General features: G+C 51.0%; 1 protein-coding gene across 1 annotated transcript in view; it reads left to right on the top strand.

Moving 5' to 3' along the window:
• FBLN2 (fibulin 2) overlaps window positions 1–15,646 on the top strand; it is a 51,684-nt gene that overhangs the window by 7,593 nt on the left and 28,445 nt on the right. The window contains exon 3 of the mRNA XM_077276931.1: window positions 12,645–12,750. Within this exon, the coding sequence (XP_077133046.1) occupies window positions 12,645–12,750 (106 nt within the window). The remainder of the gene's footprint in view (window positions 1–12,644; window positions 12,751–15,646) is intronic.

The following is a 15,646-nucleotide window of genomic DNA, read 5'->3' as shown; positions in this document are numbered from 1 at the left end:
CTGCGGGCCCGCATTCTGTGCATCGCTCTGTTAGTGGGGCCCCTGGCATATCAGGACTGCGGGCCCGCATTCTGTGCATCGCTCTGTTAGTGGGGCCCCTGGAATGTCAGGACTGCAGGCCGCATTCTGTGCATCGCTCTGTTAGTGGGGCCCCTGGAATGTCAGGACTGCGGGGCCGCATTCTGTGCATCGCTCTGTTAGTGGGGCCCCTGGAATGTCAGGACTGCAGGCCCGCATTCTATGCATCGCTCTGTTAGTGGGGCCCCTGGAATGTCAGGACTGCAGGCCGCATTCTGTGCATCGCTCTGTTAGTGGGGCCCCTGGAATGTCAGGACTGCAGGCCGCATTCTGTGCATCGCTCTGTTAGTGGGGCCCCTGGAATGTCAGGACTGCGGGGCCGCATTCTGTGCATCGCTCTGTTAGTGGGGCCCCTGGAATGTCAGGACTGCAGGCCGCATTCTGTGCATCGCTCTGTTAGTGGGGCCCCTGGAATGTCAGGACTGCAGGCCCGCATTCTATGCATCGCTCTGTTAGTGGGGCCCCTGGAATGTCAGGACTGCAGGCCGCATTCTGTGCATCGCTCTGTTAGTGGGGCCCCTGGAATGTCAGGACTGCAGGCCCGCATTCTATGCATCGCTCTGTTAGTGGGGCCCCTGGAATGTCAGGACTGCAGGCCGCATTCTGTGCATCGCTCTGTTAGTGGGGCCCCTGGAATGTCAGGACTGCGGGGCCGCATTCTGTGCATCGCTCTGTTAGTGGGGCCCCTGGAATGTCAGGACTGCAGGCCCGCATTCTATGCATCGCTCTGTTAGTGGGGCCCCTGGAATGTCAGGACTGCGGGGCCGCATTCTGTGCATCGCTCTGTTAGTGGGGCCCCTGGCATGTCAGGACTGCGGGCCCGCATTCTGTGCATCGCTCTGTTAGTGGGGCCCCTGGAATGTCAGGACTGCAGGCCGCATTCTGTGCATCGCTCTGTTAGTGGGGCCCCTGGCATGTCAGGACTGCGGGCCCGCATTCTGTGCATCGCTCTGTTAGTGGGGCCCCTGGAATGTCAGGACTGCGGGGCCGCATTCTGTGCATCGCTCTGTTAGTGGGGCCCCTGGCATGACAGGACTGCGGGCCCGCATTCTGTGCATCGCTCTGTTAGTGGGGCCCCTGGAATGTCAGGACTGCGGGGCCGCATTCTGTGCATCGCTCTGTTAGTGGGGCCCCTGGCATGTCAGGACTGCGGGCCCGCATTCTATGCATCGCTCTGTTAGTGGGGCCCCTGGCATGTCAGGACTGCGGGCCGCATTCTGTGCATCGCTCTGTTAGTGGGGCCCCTGGAATGTCAGGACTGCGGGGCCGCATTCTGTGCATCGCTCTGTTAGTGGGGCCCCTGGCATGACAGGACTGCGGGCCCGCATTCTGTGCATCGCTCTGTTAGTGGGGCCCCTGGAATGTCAGGACTGCGGGGCCGCATTCTGTGCATCGCTCTGTTAGTGGGGCCCCTGGCATGTCAGGACTGCGGGCCCGCATTCTATGCATCGCTCTGTTAGTGGGGCCCCTGGCATGTCAGGACTGTGGGCCCGCATTCTATGCATCGCTCTGTTAGTGGGGCCCCTGGAATGTCAGGACTGTGGGCCTGCATTCTATGCATCGCTCTGTTAGTGGGGCCCCTGGAATGTCAGGACTGTGGGCCCGCATTCTATGCATCGCTGTGTTAGTGGGGCCCCTGGCATGTCAGGACTGCGGGCCCGCATTCTGTGCATCGCTCTGTTAGTGGGGCCCCTGGAATGTCAGGACTGTGGGCCCGCATTCTATGCATCGCTCTGTTAGTGGGGCCCCTGGCATGTCAGGACTGTGGGCCCGCATTCTATGCATCGCTCTGTTAGTGGGGCCCCTGGCATGTCAGGACTGCGGGGCCGCATTCTGTGCATCGCTCTTAGTGGGGCCCCTGGAATGTCAGGACTGCGGGCCCGCATTCTATGCATCGCTCTGTTAGTGGGGCCCCTGGCATGTCAGGACTGCGGGCCCGCATTCTGTGCATCGCTCTGTTAGTGGGGCCCCTGGAATGTCAGGACTGCGGGGCCGCATTCTGTGCATCGCTCTGTTAGTGGGGCCCTTGGCATGTCAGGACTGCGGGCCCGCATTCTGTGCATCGCTCTGTTAGTGGGGCCCCTGGAATGTCAGGACTGTGGGCCCGCATTCTGTGCATCGCTCTGTTAGTGGGGCCCCTGGCATGTCAGGACTGTGGGCCCGCATTCTGTGCATCGCTCTGTTAGTGGGGCCCCTGGCATGTCAGGACTGTGGGCCCGCATTCTGTGCATCGCTCTGTTAGTGGGGCCCCTGGCATGTCAGGACTGTGGGCCGCATTCTATGCATCGCTCTGTTAGTGGGGCCCCTGGCATGTCAGGACTGCGGGCCGCATTCTGTGCATCGCTCTGTTAGTGGGGCCCCTGGAATGTCAGGACTGCGGGGCCGCATTCTGTGCATCGCTCTGTTAGTGGGGCCCCTGGCATGTCAGGACTGCGGGCCCGCATTCTGTGCATCGCTCTGTTAGTGGGGCCCCTGGCATGTCAGGACTGTGGGCCGCATTCTATGCATCGCTCTGTTAGTGGGGCCCCTGGCATGTCAGGACTGCGGGCCGCATTCTGTGCATCGCTCTGTTAGTGGGGCCCCTGGAATGTCAGGACTGCGGGGCCGCATTCTGTGCATCGCTCTGTTAGTGGGGCCCCTGGCATGTCAGGACTGCGGGCCCGCATTCTGTGCATCGCTGTGTTAGTGGGGCCCCTGGAATGTCAGGACTGCGGGCCCGCATTCTATGCATCGCTCTGTTAGTGGGGCCCCTGGCATGTCAGGACTGCGGGCCGCATTCTGTGCATCGCTCTGTTAGTGGGGCCCCTGGAATGTCAGGACTGCGGGCCGCATTCTGTGCATCGCTCTGTTAGTGGGGCCCCTGGCATGACAGGACTGCGGGCCCGCATTCTGTGCATCGCTCTGTTAGTGGGGCCCCTGGAATGTCAGGACTGTGGGCCCGCATTCTATGCATCGCTCTGTTAGTGGGGCCCCTGGAATGTCAGGACTGTGGGCCGCATTCTATGCATCGCTGTGTTAGTGGGGCCCCTGGAATGTCAGGACTGTGGGCCCGCATTCTATGCATCGCTCTGTTAGTGGGGCCCCTGGAATGTCAGGACTGCGGGCCCGCATTCTATGCATCGCTGTGTTAGTGGGGCCCCTGGAATGTCAGGACTGTGGGCCCGCATTCTATGCATCGCTCTGTTAGTGGGGCCCCTGGAATGTCAGGACTGCGGGCCCGCATTCTGTGCATCGCTCTGTTAGTGGGGCCCCTGGAATGTCAGGACTGCGGGCCCGCATTCTATGCATCGCTCTGTTAGTGGGGCCCCTGGAATGTCAGGACTGCGGGCCCGCATTCTATGCATCGCTCTGTTAGTGGGGCCCCTGGCATGTCAGGACTGTGGGCCCGCATTCTATGCATCGCTCTGTTAGTGGGGCCCCTGGAATGTCAGGACTGCGGCCCGCATTCTGTGCATCGTAATAATGGCGGTTCTTACGTCTTTCATATGTCACCAACCTGGAAAATATCAATTGGGATTTCTTTTATCGGCTTCACCTACAGGGAAAATCTAACAAATTCCATGAGAACAGTCTGATACATTGTATAATGATACATTGTAACCACAGAGCAAAGGTCATCACTACATGACCCACAGAAGGCGGACACCCCTCAAAAACCGCAACTCCCTCTAGTCATAGGAAATGTAGAAACTCCCGGAGCACCATGATCACTACTGTATACCACATACAGGATATCACAAAAGTGAGTACACACTTCACATTTTTGTAAATATTTTATTCTCTCTTTTCATGGGACAACACTGAAGATCTGACACTGATACAATGTACAGTAGTCTTTGGTGCCCTCTAAATAACTCAACACACAGCCATTATTGTCTAAACCGCTAGCAACAAAAGTGAGTACACCCCTAAGGGAAAACGGCCAAGTTGTGCCCTAAGTGTAAATATTTTGTGTGGCCTCCATCATCTTCTGCCCTCACCCTCTTGGCCATGGAGGTCACTAGAGCGTCACCGGAGGCCCCTGGTATCGTCCTTCCCTGGTGATGTTGGAGACCTCGCGCCCCACAGATGCCCCATAGGGCTCAGATCTGGAGACTTGGTCGGCCAGTCCAGCACTGGTACCCTCAGCATCTTTACAAGGCAGTGGTGGTCTTGAAAAGAAAGTGACCCACCAACCCCAGACCCACCGCACGTTTGTGACATACTGTAAGGTGCGGACTATGCAGGCGCATTCGTTTATATTCACCGTCGTGTTTGCTTTTTTATTTGAGCAATAAAATCCAGAAAATTGATCCACAGTCTCAGTGGAAATTGCCGGCTAATGACGAGGATAATAACTTCCATCCGAAAACCATTTCTCACCCCTCCACCCCCAGCGTAAAAAACACAAATAATCCCTAACGATCAGGAAATATGTGATCCTGGCAGGAATGATGGATTCCAACCTCTCGCAGCCCGCGACGCTCATCACACGATTAATATAAACCCGCAGCCCCGTCCTTCATCAGCGCCGCACATCTGTGTATCTGCAGCTGCTAAGCAATTGTACCGCCATCATCTACATTCAGTCCCATGTAAATGAAGCGTAATCACTGTATAATGACTTAGTCACAAATTTCCTATTAAAGATCGTCACCATTTACAAGATCTCTGCTTGCTGTCAGCATTCATTGTTGCTCTTCAGAGGCTGAAAGCCCCACCCTGACCTGTCACTTCTCACAGCTGAGGGTTTGTTTTGACTGCGTCCAGTCTGAACAATCTTCTGTGGACTCCAGGTTGATACATTTTACCTGCAGTGATACATTGTATCCACGGTGGACTTACAGGGACAGACACAGACAGGAGGGGCCCCTGTGCAAGAACATTATACGGGCCCTCTGCAGTACAATAATGTGTCTGTGACAGAGGAGGTGGCCCCTGATTTCTTGGGGCCCCGGTGTGATTGCCCAGGTTGCACTATTGGGTGAAGATAGTAAGGGTATGTGTCCATGGAGCGCCCCCAGACGCAGGGCCGCGGGGTACTCGGCACCGGGCTTCTCTGTCTCAGTTCTGGGGTTGTCACGGTGGCTAAACCCGATCCGAGACCCTGCTAAGGGGCGTCTAATGAAAGGTGTAAGTGGTGATGCGTGGTGCAGGTCGCGATGAATAACGAGGACACAGGGTTGCAGTCTCTTTACCTCTTTACTGAAGGCTTCAAGGTCCTCAATCCAGAGTACGGTTAACAGGGCTGTAAGAGACCGGCCGGTCCGATGGCACCTCCAGAGTTCCCTTTGCAGGTGGAAATCAGTGCCTACCTTCTAGCGCCTGGGTGTTGTAGTACTTCCCTGCTGAGCACCACGGGATAGTCCTCACAACTGTTGTGTCTGTTTCTGATGTTCTTTCCCACAACTTATATCTGTTCTGATGTTCTTCTCCGTCCCCCAGATAATATGGTAGGACGCACCCGTATGACGGGTAGGCCTGGGGTTCTTCCGGGACCCTAGAGACGCCCCTCTCCCACAGTTGCCCCCTATGTCTGCTTAGGTGATTTAGGTGAGACAGCCAACCTAAAATTAACTGCCCTGCCGTTGGTTTGAAGTAATGCTTGGAGCCCAATACTCCCTCGGCGTTCTGGCCACTGGCTACGCGCCTCAGTAGGATGTTGCCTCGATCTTACGGCACGACTCCTACTGGTGTTATCTCCCTTTTGCTTTGATCTCGTTTCTCACTTCTCCACAATAAACCTCGCTTCTTGTCCTTTCTTGAGATGTAGTGCAGGCACGGTTCCTTAACGTTCTTTCCTGTTCGCTAGGCCTCTGTCATGATCCCACCCCTGACAGGGACCCCCCTGAAACTTCCCCTGCAACACCCTCTGCCACAGGATGTTGCCTGGTTCCAACCCAGTCAGCTTCTGTCTAACTTCCTATCTAACCCCCAGTTTTACCAGATTGTGAGGAGTGGCCTAATAAATAGCACCCTTAGTTCTCCCTGGAGGCCGGAGTGTGAAGTGTATTGGTGTCTGTGATACCTGGTCAGGTGAACTCCTTAAGTGCCATCAGACGTACCACAGCCCCCCTTAGCGGCGGAGCATCAGTACTGCAACGACCAGGACTCTGGGGCGCTGCACTCACGTTCAGGCTTGCTTCAGGCTTTGGTCAGGATTTTATGCAGGTAAAATCCTGACCAAAAATGCACCTGAGGTCACTGGCAGGTCACCTGCGGTGTTCCTGCGTGCTTTGCTCATTGTAGCAACATGCTGCGTTGTGAAAAAACACAACGCATGTGCGTTTTTGCTGGAAAAACGCATGCGTTTTTAAATGCACAGTGGAGACGGGATTTCATTAAATCCCCTCCACTATGCTGTAACATCTGGACGCTGCGTTTTTGACACTGCGGCTCAGCGCTGTGTCAAAAACGCAGCATTTCCTGAACGTGGAGACATACCCTAATAGAAGTACAGTCATCTGCAATGTGGAGTGTGAGCGAGAGGTGGAAAGATGGAGAAAAAACGGAAGAGCAATAGTTAAAGTTGCGATGGCGAAGCAGTGCGGCTCTTCCGTAACTCCGGACGGTCAGCCCTATACCTGGCGCATATTACATACCGGCCTGTTATAACGTTACAGGTATTTTGAGGTCAAACTCAAATTAAAGGCGCCATCTTTTTTTTTCTCTATTTCTTTTTTGGCTCTTGCACCAAGCAGCAGGGTGGAGTGGGGGAGGGGAGGGTGCTGCATACCTGGGTCTTCCTTACATCACACCCCAAGTTGCGGCCAATTCCTTGTCCTAATCGGAATCACAGACGTATTTTCTTCTTCTCCCGTTTCTGACTCATTCTTTCCCGGCCTCATTACTGAGGTCTTCGTGCCTCTCTTGGCACAGCTGGCGAGGCAGCCCTGAGCTTACAGATGGAGCAGGTTGTAGTGAAGTCATCAAATATTAGTTTCTGCTTTATTTCGCTTAATCAGATTTATTCCGGGCATCTCGGGTCCTAAACTCCTCACAATGTAAATGAACGGATATGGCGCTGACTGCGACAGTCGATGCCGGGGGGCGCGGGGTGGGGAATGGAAGGTGGCAAAGTTCATTAATTGGCAGCAATGAGTCCACGTGTAGGGTCCCATCCCAGTCCTATAAGAGCCAATGACTGTACTTTACAATTCTTTTGCCCTTGCTGTAATTTAAATCAGTGGAGAGCTGCAGTGTAAAGCATGGAGGGTGGACAAAGAAGAAACCTGAGTGTGGGACAGGATGTTAGCTTCAGACTACATGGCGAAAAGAACTCGCCAAAGTATTAAAAATAAAAAAAAATAAAACTTGCTATAGCTGTAGACTTTTGGGGATGTGTCCATGCTCTACACTGCAGCTATGCTTGTTCAGGCAGAATCCCTCCACAAACTCAGCAGTGATGACAACTTGATACAAAGTAGATATACAAAAAAGTTTCAATTCCTGACTGAGTGACGCCTGGCATCGGGAGGGTTAATCCCGCATGCAGCCCACTCTCCTGCCTGATCCTTGGATCTTCTTGTTTTTCCATTTGGCACCAAACGTCTTTTATAAAACTTAAATCTAATATTCCGGCCTTTGCTGTAAATTGGATATTTTGACCCCTCGGCGCCATGTTTTCCTTGGCTGCGGCGTCTTTCCTTCAGTTTCACTTCATATTTACATTATCCCGCGTTCCCTCGGTTGCTGTTACAAACACGTTGGGAGCCGCCCTCCTCCGCTTCACGGTTTCTGACTTCCAGAAATTTTTTTTTTTTCCTTTACTAAAAAAAAAAAAAAAAATGTATCATAAGGATTTAAACTAAATTAGATCCAAAGAGAGATGACCGACCCCTCCAGATAATGCAAGACTGGAACGCCGGCGAAACACGGAACAGCGAGAAAAAAACCGGGAGGGAAGGGGCAAGCGGAAAAAGGGAAAATACGGAACAAAGTGAAAGGCGGCAAAACCCCCAAATCTGCAGAAATATCTGATGATTTCTGCATCTCTACATTAGGATATGGATCAGTGTTTGGATGGGACAGGGTGGGGTATATGCAGCATAGGCTATGGGGGTGTATATAGCTGACAGTGGAAGGGTTAAAGGTGGAGTTATGGATCGGAAATCCCAATATTGACCCCAAAATAGTCTTGCAGTCACTTCCATATATTTCCAAACCTGTAAGAAAAGGAACATGGTGCCCAATGACATCAGAAATAATCTTTATTAATGCAAACCAAAGACAATAAACACACAGGTATACAGAAGGAAAAAGAAAGTATGCTACATTACCCAGAAAAATGATTGTAACACATGGACTCCAGCACAGGGAGCACCTGAAAAATACCAGTGTAGGTCAAATATAGCTAATATATACATAGGTACAGCTAATATATCAATAGAATGAAAAGTAACATAGTCGTATATAAACATTGTACGGTATAGCTGGCTACACTATCTATGGACACATCAAGCCATGCACAAAGTAATTAGACACATTGTAATAAATTCATACAAGCAAGTGGTCAATACATGACGTATGAATAGTGCAAATTCATGCCATTATGCAATGCCAGTAAATACGATTTTAGCAAAAAAATGTATCAAAAAATGTATATATATAAGTCACATAGTTAAGGTGCAACACAATGAATCTAAAGTGCTAATGAGGGGAAGCGCCCGGTGAAGCATCAATAGATCACATCAATATTGTGCAGTACAAAAAGCTACAAAGTTCAAATGACCAAATCTAATGTTATACCATATTGGCTACGAGGGCAGACGCTAGTACACCCCATAAGGAAAGTGCGGAGCAGCAGTACAATACAAAGGCTGATAGGACCAAAGTGCTCAAACGTATTACCATGACATTAAGTGATGAAACATAACAAGCAAAAATATAGGGAAGATTGAAATATACAACCTGAGTAAGTAGCCGACAGGCATTTTTATATATAAAATTGATATATTAGCTATATTTGACCTACACTGGTATTTTTCAGGCGCTCCCTGTGCTGGAGTCCATGTGGGAAGGATTGCTACAATCATTGTTCTGAGTAATGTAGCATAATCTGCAGGTGTGTTTATTGTCTTTTGGTTGCATTAGTAAAGATTTTTTATTTCATTGGGCATCAGCTTCCTTATCATAAATGTTTATTCTTAGAGTTATGGACTCATGTATGGATAGAAGGGGCTGGGTATATACAGTATAGGATATGGGGGAGTACAGTATATATCTAGTGGTGGATAGGTGACAGGTAGCATTATGGGCTGGTGTATGGATAGGGCAACCTGGGGTGTATACTGTACAGTATAGGATATGAGGGTGTATATCTCTAGTAGTGACGGGTTACAGGTAGAGTCATGGGCTAGTGTGTGGATATGATATGAACTGGGGTATATATAAGATATGGCAGTAAATACAGTATATCTGATGGTGGATGGCGGGTTATAAGTAGAGTAATAGATCGGTTTATGGATAGGATGGGCTGGGTATACTGTATAAGATATGGGGGAGTATACAGTATATCTGATAATGGACAGGTTACAGGTAGAGTCATGGACTGGTGTTTGGATAGGATAATGGGCAGAGTAATGTATAGACCATAGTGATATGTAGAATAATGGACGCGTTATAGGTCAGGTTGTGGACTAGTTTATGGATTGCATAGACATGGGCCAGGGAATTCACTGGATGCCTGATTGGCATAGAGACACTATTAATTGTTGGGAACATATACGATAGTAGAGGGGTAAGGCCACGTTCACACATTCAGCTTTTGGTCAGTATTTTACATAGTATTTCTAAATAAAAATCAGGAGTGAAACAATCAGACGAGAAGTATAATAAAAACTCGTCACCAATTCTTTATTTATCACCCACTCCTGGTTTTAGCTTTCAATACTGATGTAAAATACTGATCAAATACTGATCATGGCCTTATAGGTAAAGAAAGGTTATAGACTGGTGTATAGAGCAGACAGGGGCGAGGACAGATTACATACAGTCATTGCCAAAACTGACACATGTTTTGGTTTCCACATTTTGCCTCTTCAGTGTTTTCGCTCTCTAGTCGCTGTTTCTATGGTTACTAACGGGCAATAATAAACATTCCGCAACTTGTTACATTTTATTGACTAATCCATAAAGTTCCTGTGATACCTCAATATTCCCAGTGCTGCCCCTTATTCTCCAGACTCCTGTCCCTTATTCTCCAGACTCCTGCCCCTTATTCCCCACACTCCTGCCCCTTATTCTCCACACTCCTGCCCCTTATTCTCCAGACTTCTGCCCCTTATTCTCCACACTCCTGCCCCTTATTCTCCACACTCCTGCCCCTTATTCTCCACACTCCTGCCCCTTATTCTCCACACTCCTGCCCATTATTCTCCACACTCCTGGCCCTTATTCTCCAGACTTCTGCCCCTTATTCTCCACACTCCTGCGCCTTATTCTCCACACTCCTGGCCCTTATTCTCCACACTCCTGCGCCTTATTCTCCACACTCCTGGCCCTTATTCTCCACACTCCTGCCCCTTATTCTCCACACTCCTGCCCCTTATTCTCCACACTCCTGCCCCTTATTCTCCACACTCCTGCCCATTATTCTCCAGACTCCTGTCCCTTATTCTCCAGACTCCTGCCCCTTATTCCCCACACTCCTGCCCCTTATTCTCCACACTCCTGCCCCTTATTCTCCAGACTTCTGCCCCTTATTCTCCACACTCCTGCCCCTTATTCTCCACACTCCTGCCCCTTATTCTCCACACTCCTGCCCCTTATTCTCCACACTCCTGCCCATTATTCTCCACACTCCTGCCCCTTATTCTCCAGACTTCTGCCCCTTATTCTCCACACTCCTGCGCCTTATTCTCCACACTCCTGGCCCTTATTCTCCACACTCCTGCCCCTTATTCTCCACACTCCTGCCCCTTATTCTCCACACTCCTGCCCCTTATTCTCCACACTCCCGCACCTTATTCTCCACACTCCTGGCCCTTATTCTGCACACTCCTGCCCCTTATTCTCCACACTCCTGCCCCTTATACTCCACACTCCCGCCCCTTATTCCCCACACTCCTGCCCCTTATACTCCACACTCCTGCCCCTTATTCTCCACACTCCTGCCCCTTATTCCCCACACTCCTGCCCCTTATACTCCACACTCCCGCCCCTTATTCCCCACACTCCTGCCCCTTATACTCCACACTCCGGCCCCTTATTCTCCACACTCCTGCCCCTTATTCCCCACACTCCTGCTCCTTATACTCCACACTCCGGCCCCTTATTCTCCACACTCCTGCCCCTTATTCCCCACACTCCGGCCCCTTATTCTCCACACTCCCGCCCCTTATTCCCCACACTCCTGCCCCTTATACTCCACACTCCCGCCCCTTATTCCCCACACTCCTGCCCCTTATACTCCACACTCCTGCCCCTTATTCTCCACACTCCTGCCCCTTATTCTCCACACTCCTGCTCCTTATACTCCACACTCCGGCCCCTTATTCTCCACACTCCTGCCCCTTATTCCCCACACTCCTGCTCCTTATACTCCACACTCCGGCCCCTTATTCCCCACACTCCTGCCCCTTATACTCCACACTCCCGTCCCTTATTCTCCACACTCCTGCCCCTTATACCCCACACTCCTGCTCCTTATTCTCCACACTCCGGCCCCTTATTCCCCACACTCCTGTCCCTTATTCTCCACACTCCTGCCCATTATTCTCCAGACTTCTGCCCCTTATCCTCCACACTCCTGCTCCTTATACTCCACACTCCTGCCCCTTATTCTCCACACTCCTGCCCCTTATTCCCCACACTCCTGTCCCTTATTCTCCACGCTCCCGCTCCTTATTCTCCACACTCCCGCCCCTTATTCTCCACACTCCTGCCCCTTATTCTCCACACTCCTGCCCCTTATTCTCCACACTCCTGCTCCTTATACTCCACACTCCGGCCCCTTATTCTCCAGACTCCTGCCCCTTATTCTCCACACTTTTTAAAAAATAACATTTCACTCTATCTGATAACTTTTGGCCACATCTGTATTGGGTCATATTGAATACAATGTATTGTGGAGGGATATTGTATTAGTGGGATACAGATGGGTTGTAGGTGGGTACAGGCCGTGATAAGGAAGCTGATAGGGTTATAAATAGGGTTATTTGCGGGATTCTGTAAGGGTCATAGAAATAGATAAGGTGATGGATCAGGTCAGGGGCGGACATATCGGTGCAACCTGTGGAGCGGCACAAGGACCTAAGATGTCAGGGGCCACTGCTGCCTCCTGCAGGTGGAATTGTGCATTATGATGGGATATTGGACTGCCAGGGGCCCCTTTACTGTTCTGCACAGGGGTCTCATCTGTGTCCGCCAGGGGATCAGGTTACAGGTAGAAGGATGAATAGATACAGAATATGGATTCGGTTTTGGGTCGAGTTATTTTCCAACATTACGACAATGCGCCAGGTTCCCCTGTACAAGAGCAGCTCATCCAATACTGTACAAAGCCTTCTCTGATGATGACGATGATGATGATGATGATGATGATGGATATTTCCAGCTCTCAGTGACTTTTTCTTTCCCTTTTCCAGGATCCTCTAAGGATCTGGTGGAGACGTGCTGTGCGGCCGGTCAGCAGTGGTCCATTGACCATGGAGAATGTGAGAACCTGCCCCTGAGCGTCTCCGAGGACTGCAGGTAGGTGATAACGCCCAGGTTATAGCAGCCAGGAATCCTGCTCCTCTTATCAGACCTGTTATCAGGATGTGGAACATTCTTCTCTGTGGAGGTGGAAAATGTTTTGTGATGTTCCATAGATTAAATATTTTACACATAAAAGTGACAGAATTCCATCCTCATGCAATACAGCCCATTACCAGCAGAGGGCGCATCCACCACAGGCTCCTCCCACATGACTCTCTGTGCTCCTCCGGTCATTGATGGGAATACATTTCAGCCCTAAATTAAGGAATGGAGTTAATTCTGGAGATATCGCGTCTTTCTTCCTCACCAGGAATCTGAATATCAGCTCTGCATGGAGATCCCCTCTAAGAAGTCTTTTAGGGGCAGCACATTTTCCTTTCCTAGCACAGAGGGCCTGATCCAACCACCGGAGCCGCTCGGTAATTGAACACAACTGCTGGTTACAGATGTCGACACGACATTCACCGCTGCACCAGGAAATTAAATTAAAGAAAGTGCTGGAAGCTTCGGCCGGAGATTGGGGGTTTCACATTTGTTCATTTCTTTGCTCGTAAAAACAAACACCCAAAACCGAATAAGAATTCCAAGAAACAAATAAAATCCACTTACAAGATTCTTCTGAGGCTTCATAAATGAGGATAACATTCAGTTCAAGCTACAGAGGTCCAACCCAGGAGGAACAGTCCCATGTTTTGTAGTCCTTTAATATTTGGTTTAGCTCTGTTCATCCTGGTTCACTGCAGCACTGTTCATCCTGAGGCTCCTGATTCAGTATAGAGCTGTCCATCCTGAGCCTCCTAGTTCACTATGGCGCTGTCCACCCTGGGCCTCCTTGTTCACTCCAGCGCTGTCCATCCTGAGCCTCCTAATTCAGTATAGCGCCGTCCATCCTGAGCCTCCTAGTTCACTCTAGCACTGTCCACCCTGGGCCTCCTGATTCAGTATAGCACTGTCCGTCCTGAGCCTCCTAGTTCACTATAGCGCTGTCCATCCTGAGCCTCCTGATTCAGTATAGCACTGTCCACCCTGGGCCACCTGATTCAGTATAGCACTGTACATCCTGAGCCACCTGATTTAGTATAGAGGTGTCCATCCTGACCCTTCTAGTTCACTATGGCGCTGTCCATCCTGAGCCTCCTAGTTCACTCTAGCGCTGTCCATCCTGGGCCGCCTGATTCAGTATAGCACTGTCCATCCTGAGCCATCTGATTCAGTATAGAGCTGTCCATCCTGAGCCCCCTAGTTCACTATGGCGCTGTCCATCCTGAGCCTCCTAGTTCACTCTAGCGCTGTCCATCCTGGGCCGCCTGATTCAGTATAGCACTGTCCATCCTGAGCCATCTGATTCAGTATAGAGCTGTCCATCCTGAGCCTCCTAGTTCAGTATAGCACTGTCCATCCTGAGCCCCCTAGTTCACTATGGCGCTGTCCATCCTGAGCCTCCTAGTTCACTATAGCGCTGTCCATCCTGAGCCTCCTAGTTCAGTATAGCACTGTCCGTCCTGAGCCTCCTAGTTCAGTATAGCACGGTCCATCCTGAGCCTCCTAGTTCACTATAGCGCTGTCCATCCTGAGCCTCCTAGTTCAGTATAGCACTGTCCGTCCTGAGCCTCCTAGTTCAGTATAGCACTGTCCATCCTGAGCCTCCTAGTTCACTATAGCACTGTCCATCCTGAGCCTCCTAGTTCAGTATAGCACTGTCCATCCTGAGCCTCCTAGTTCACTATAGCGCTGTCCATCCTGAGCCTCCTAGTTCACTATAGCGCTGTCCATCCTGAGCCTCCTAGTTCAGTATAGCACTGTCCGTCCTGAGCCTCCTAGTTCAGTATAGCACGGTCCATCCTGAGCCTCCTAGTTCACTATAGCGCTGTCCATCCTGAGCCTCCTAGTTCAGTATAGCACTGTCCGTCCTGAGCCTCCTAGTTCAGTATAGCACTGTCCATCCTGAGCCTCCTAGTTCACTATAGCGCTGTCCATCCTGAGCCTCCTAGTTCAGTATAGCACTGTCCATCCTGAGCCTCCTAGTTCACTATAGCGCTGTCCATCCTGAGCCTCCTAGTTCACTATAGCGCTGTCCATCCTGAGCCTCCTAGTTCAGTATAGCTCTGTCCGTCCTGGGCCTCCTAGTTCACTATAGTGCTGTCCATCCTGAGCCTCTTTATTCAGTATAGCACTGTCCATCCTGAGCCACCTGATTCAGTATAGAGCTGTCCATCCTGAGCCCCCTAGTTCACTATGGCGCTGTCCATCCTGAGCCAACTGATTCAGTATAGCGCTGTCCATCTTGAGCCTCCTAGTTCAGTATAGCATTGTCCATCCTGAGCCACCTGATTCAGTATAGAGCTGCCCATCCTGAGCCCCCTCGTTCACTATGGCGCTGTCCACCCTGGGCCTCCTGATTCAGTATAGCACTGTCCATCCTGAGCCATCTGATTCAGTATAGAGCTGTCCATCCTGAGCCCCCTAGTTCACTATGGCGCTGTCCATCCTGAGCCTCCTAGTTCACTATAGCGCTGTCCATCCTGAGCCTCCTAGTTCACTATAGCGCTGTCCATCCTGAGTCTCCTAGTTCACTATAGCGCTGTCCTTCCTGAGCCTCCTAGTTCAGTATAGCACTGTCCATCCTGAGCCCCCTAGTTCACTATAGCGCTGTCCATCCTGAGCCTCCTAGTTCAGTATAGCACTGTCCGTCCTGAGCCTCCTCTTCACTATAGCGCTGTCCATCCTGAGCCTCCTAGTTCAGTATAGCACTGTCCATCCTGAGCCTCCTAGTTCACTATAGCGCTGTCCATCCTGAGCCTCCTAGTTCACTATAGCGCTGTCCATCCTGAGCCTCTTTATTCAGTATAGCACTGTCCATCCTGAGCCACCTGATTCAGTATAGAGCTGT

Source organism: Ranitomeya variabilis, chromosome 8, assembly GCF_051348905.1.
Source record: "Ranitomeya variabilis isolate aRanVar5 chromosome 8, aRanVar5.hap1, whole genome shotgun sequence".
NCBI lineage: Eukaryota > Metazoa > Chordata > Amphibia > Anura > Dendrobatidae > Ranitomeya > Ranitomeya variabilis.
This window is presented reverse-complemented; position numbering and strand designations above follow the sequence as displayed.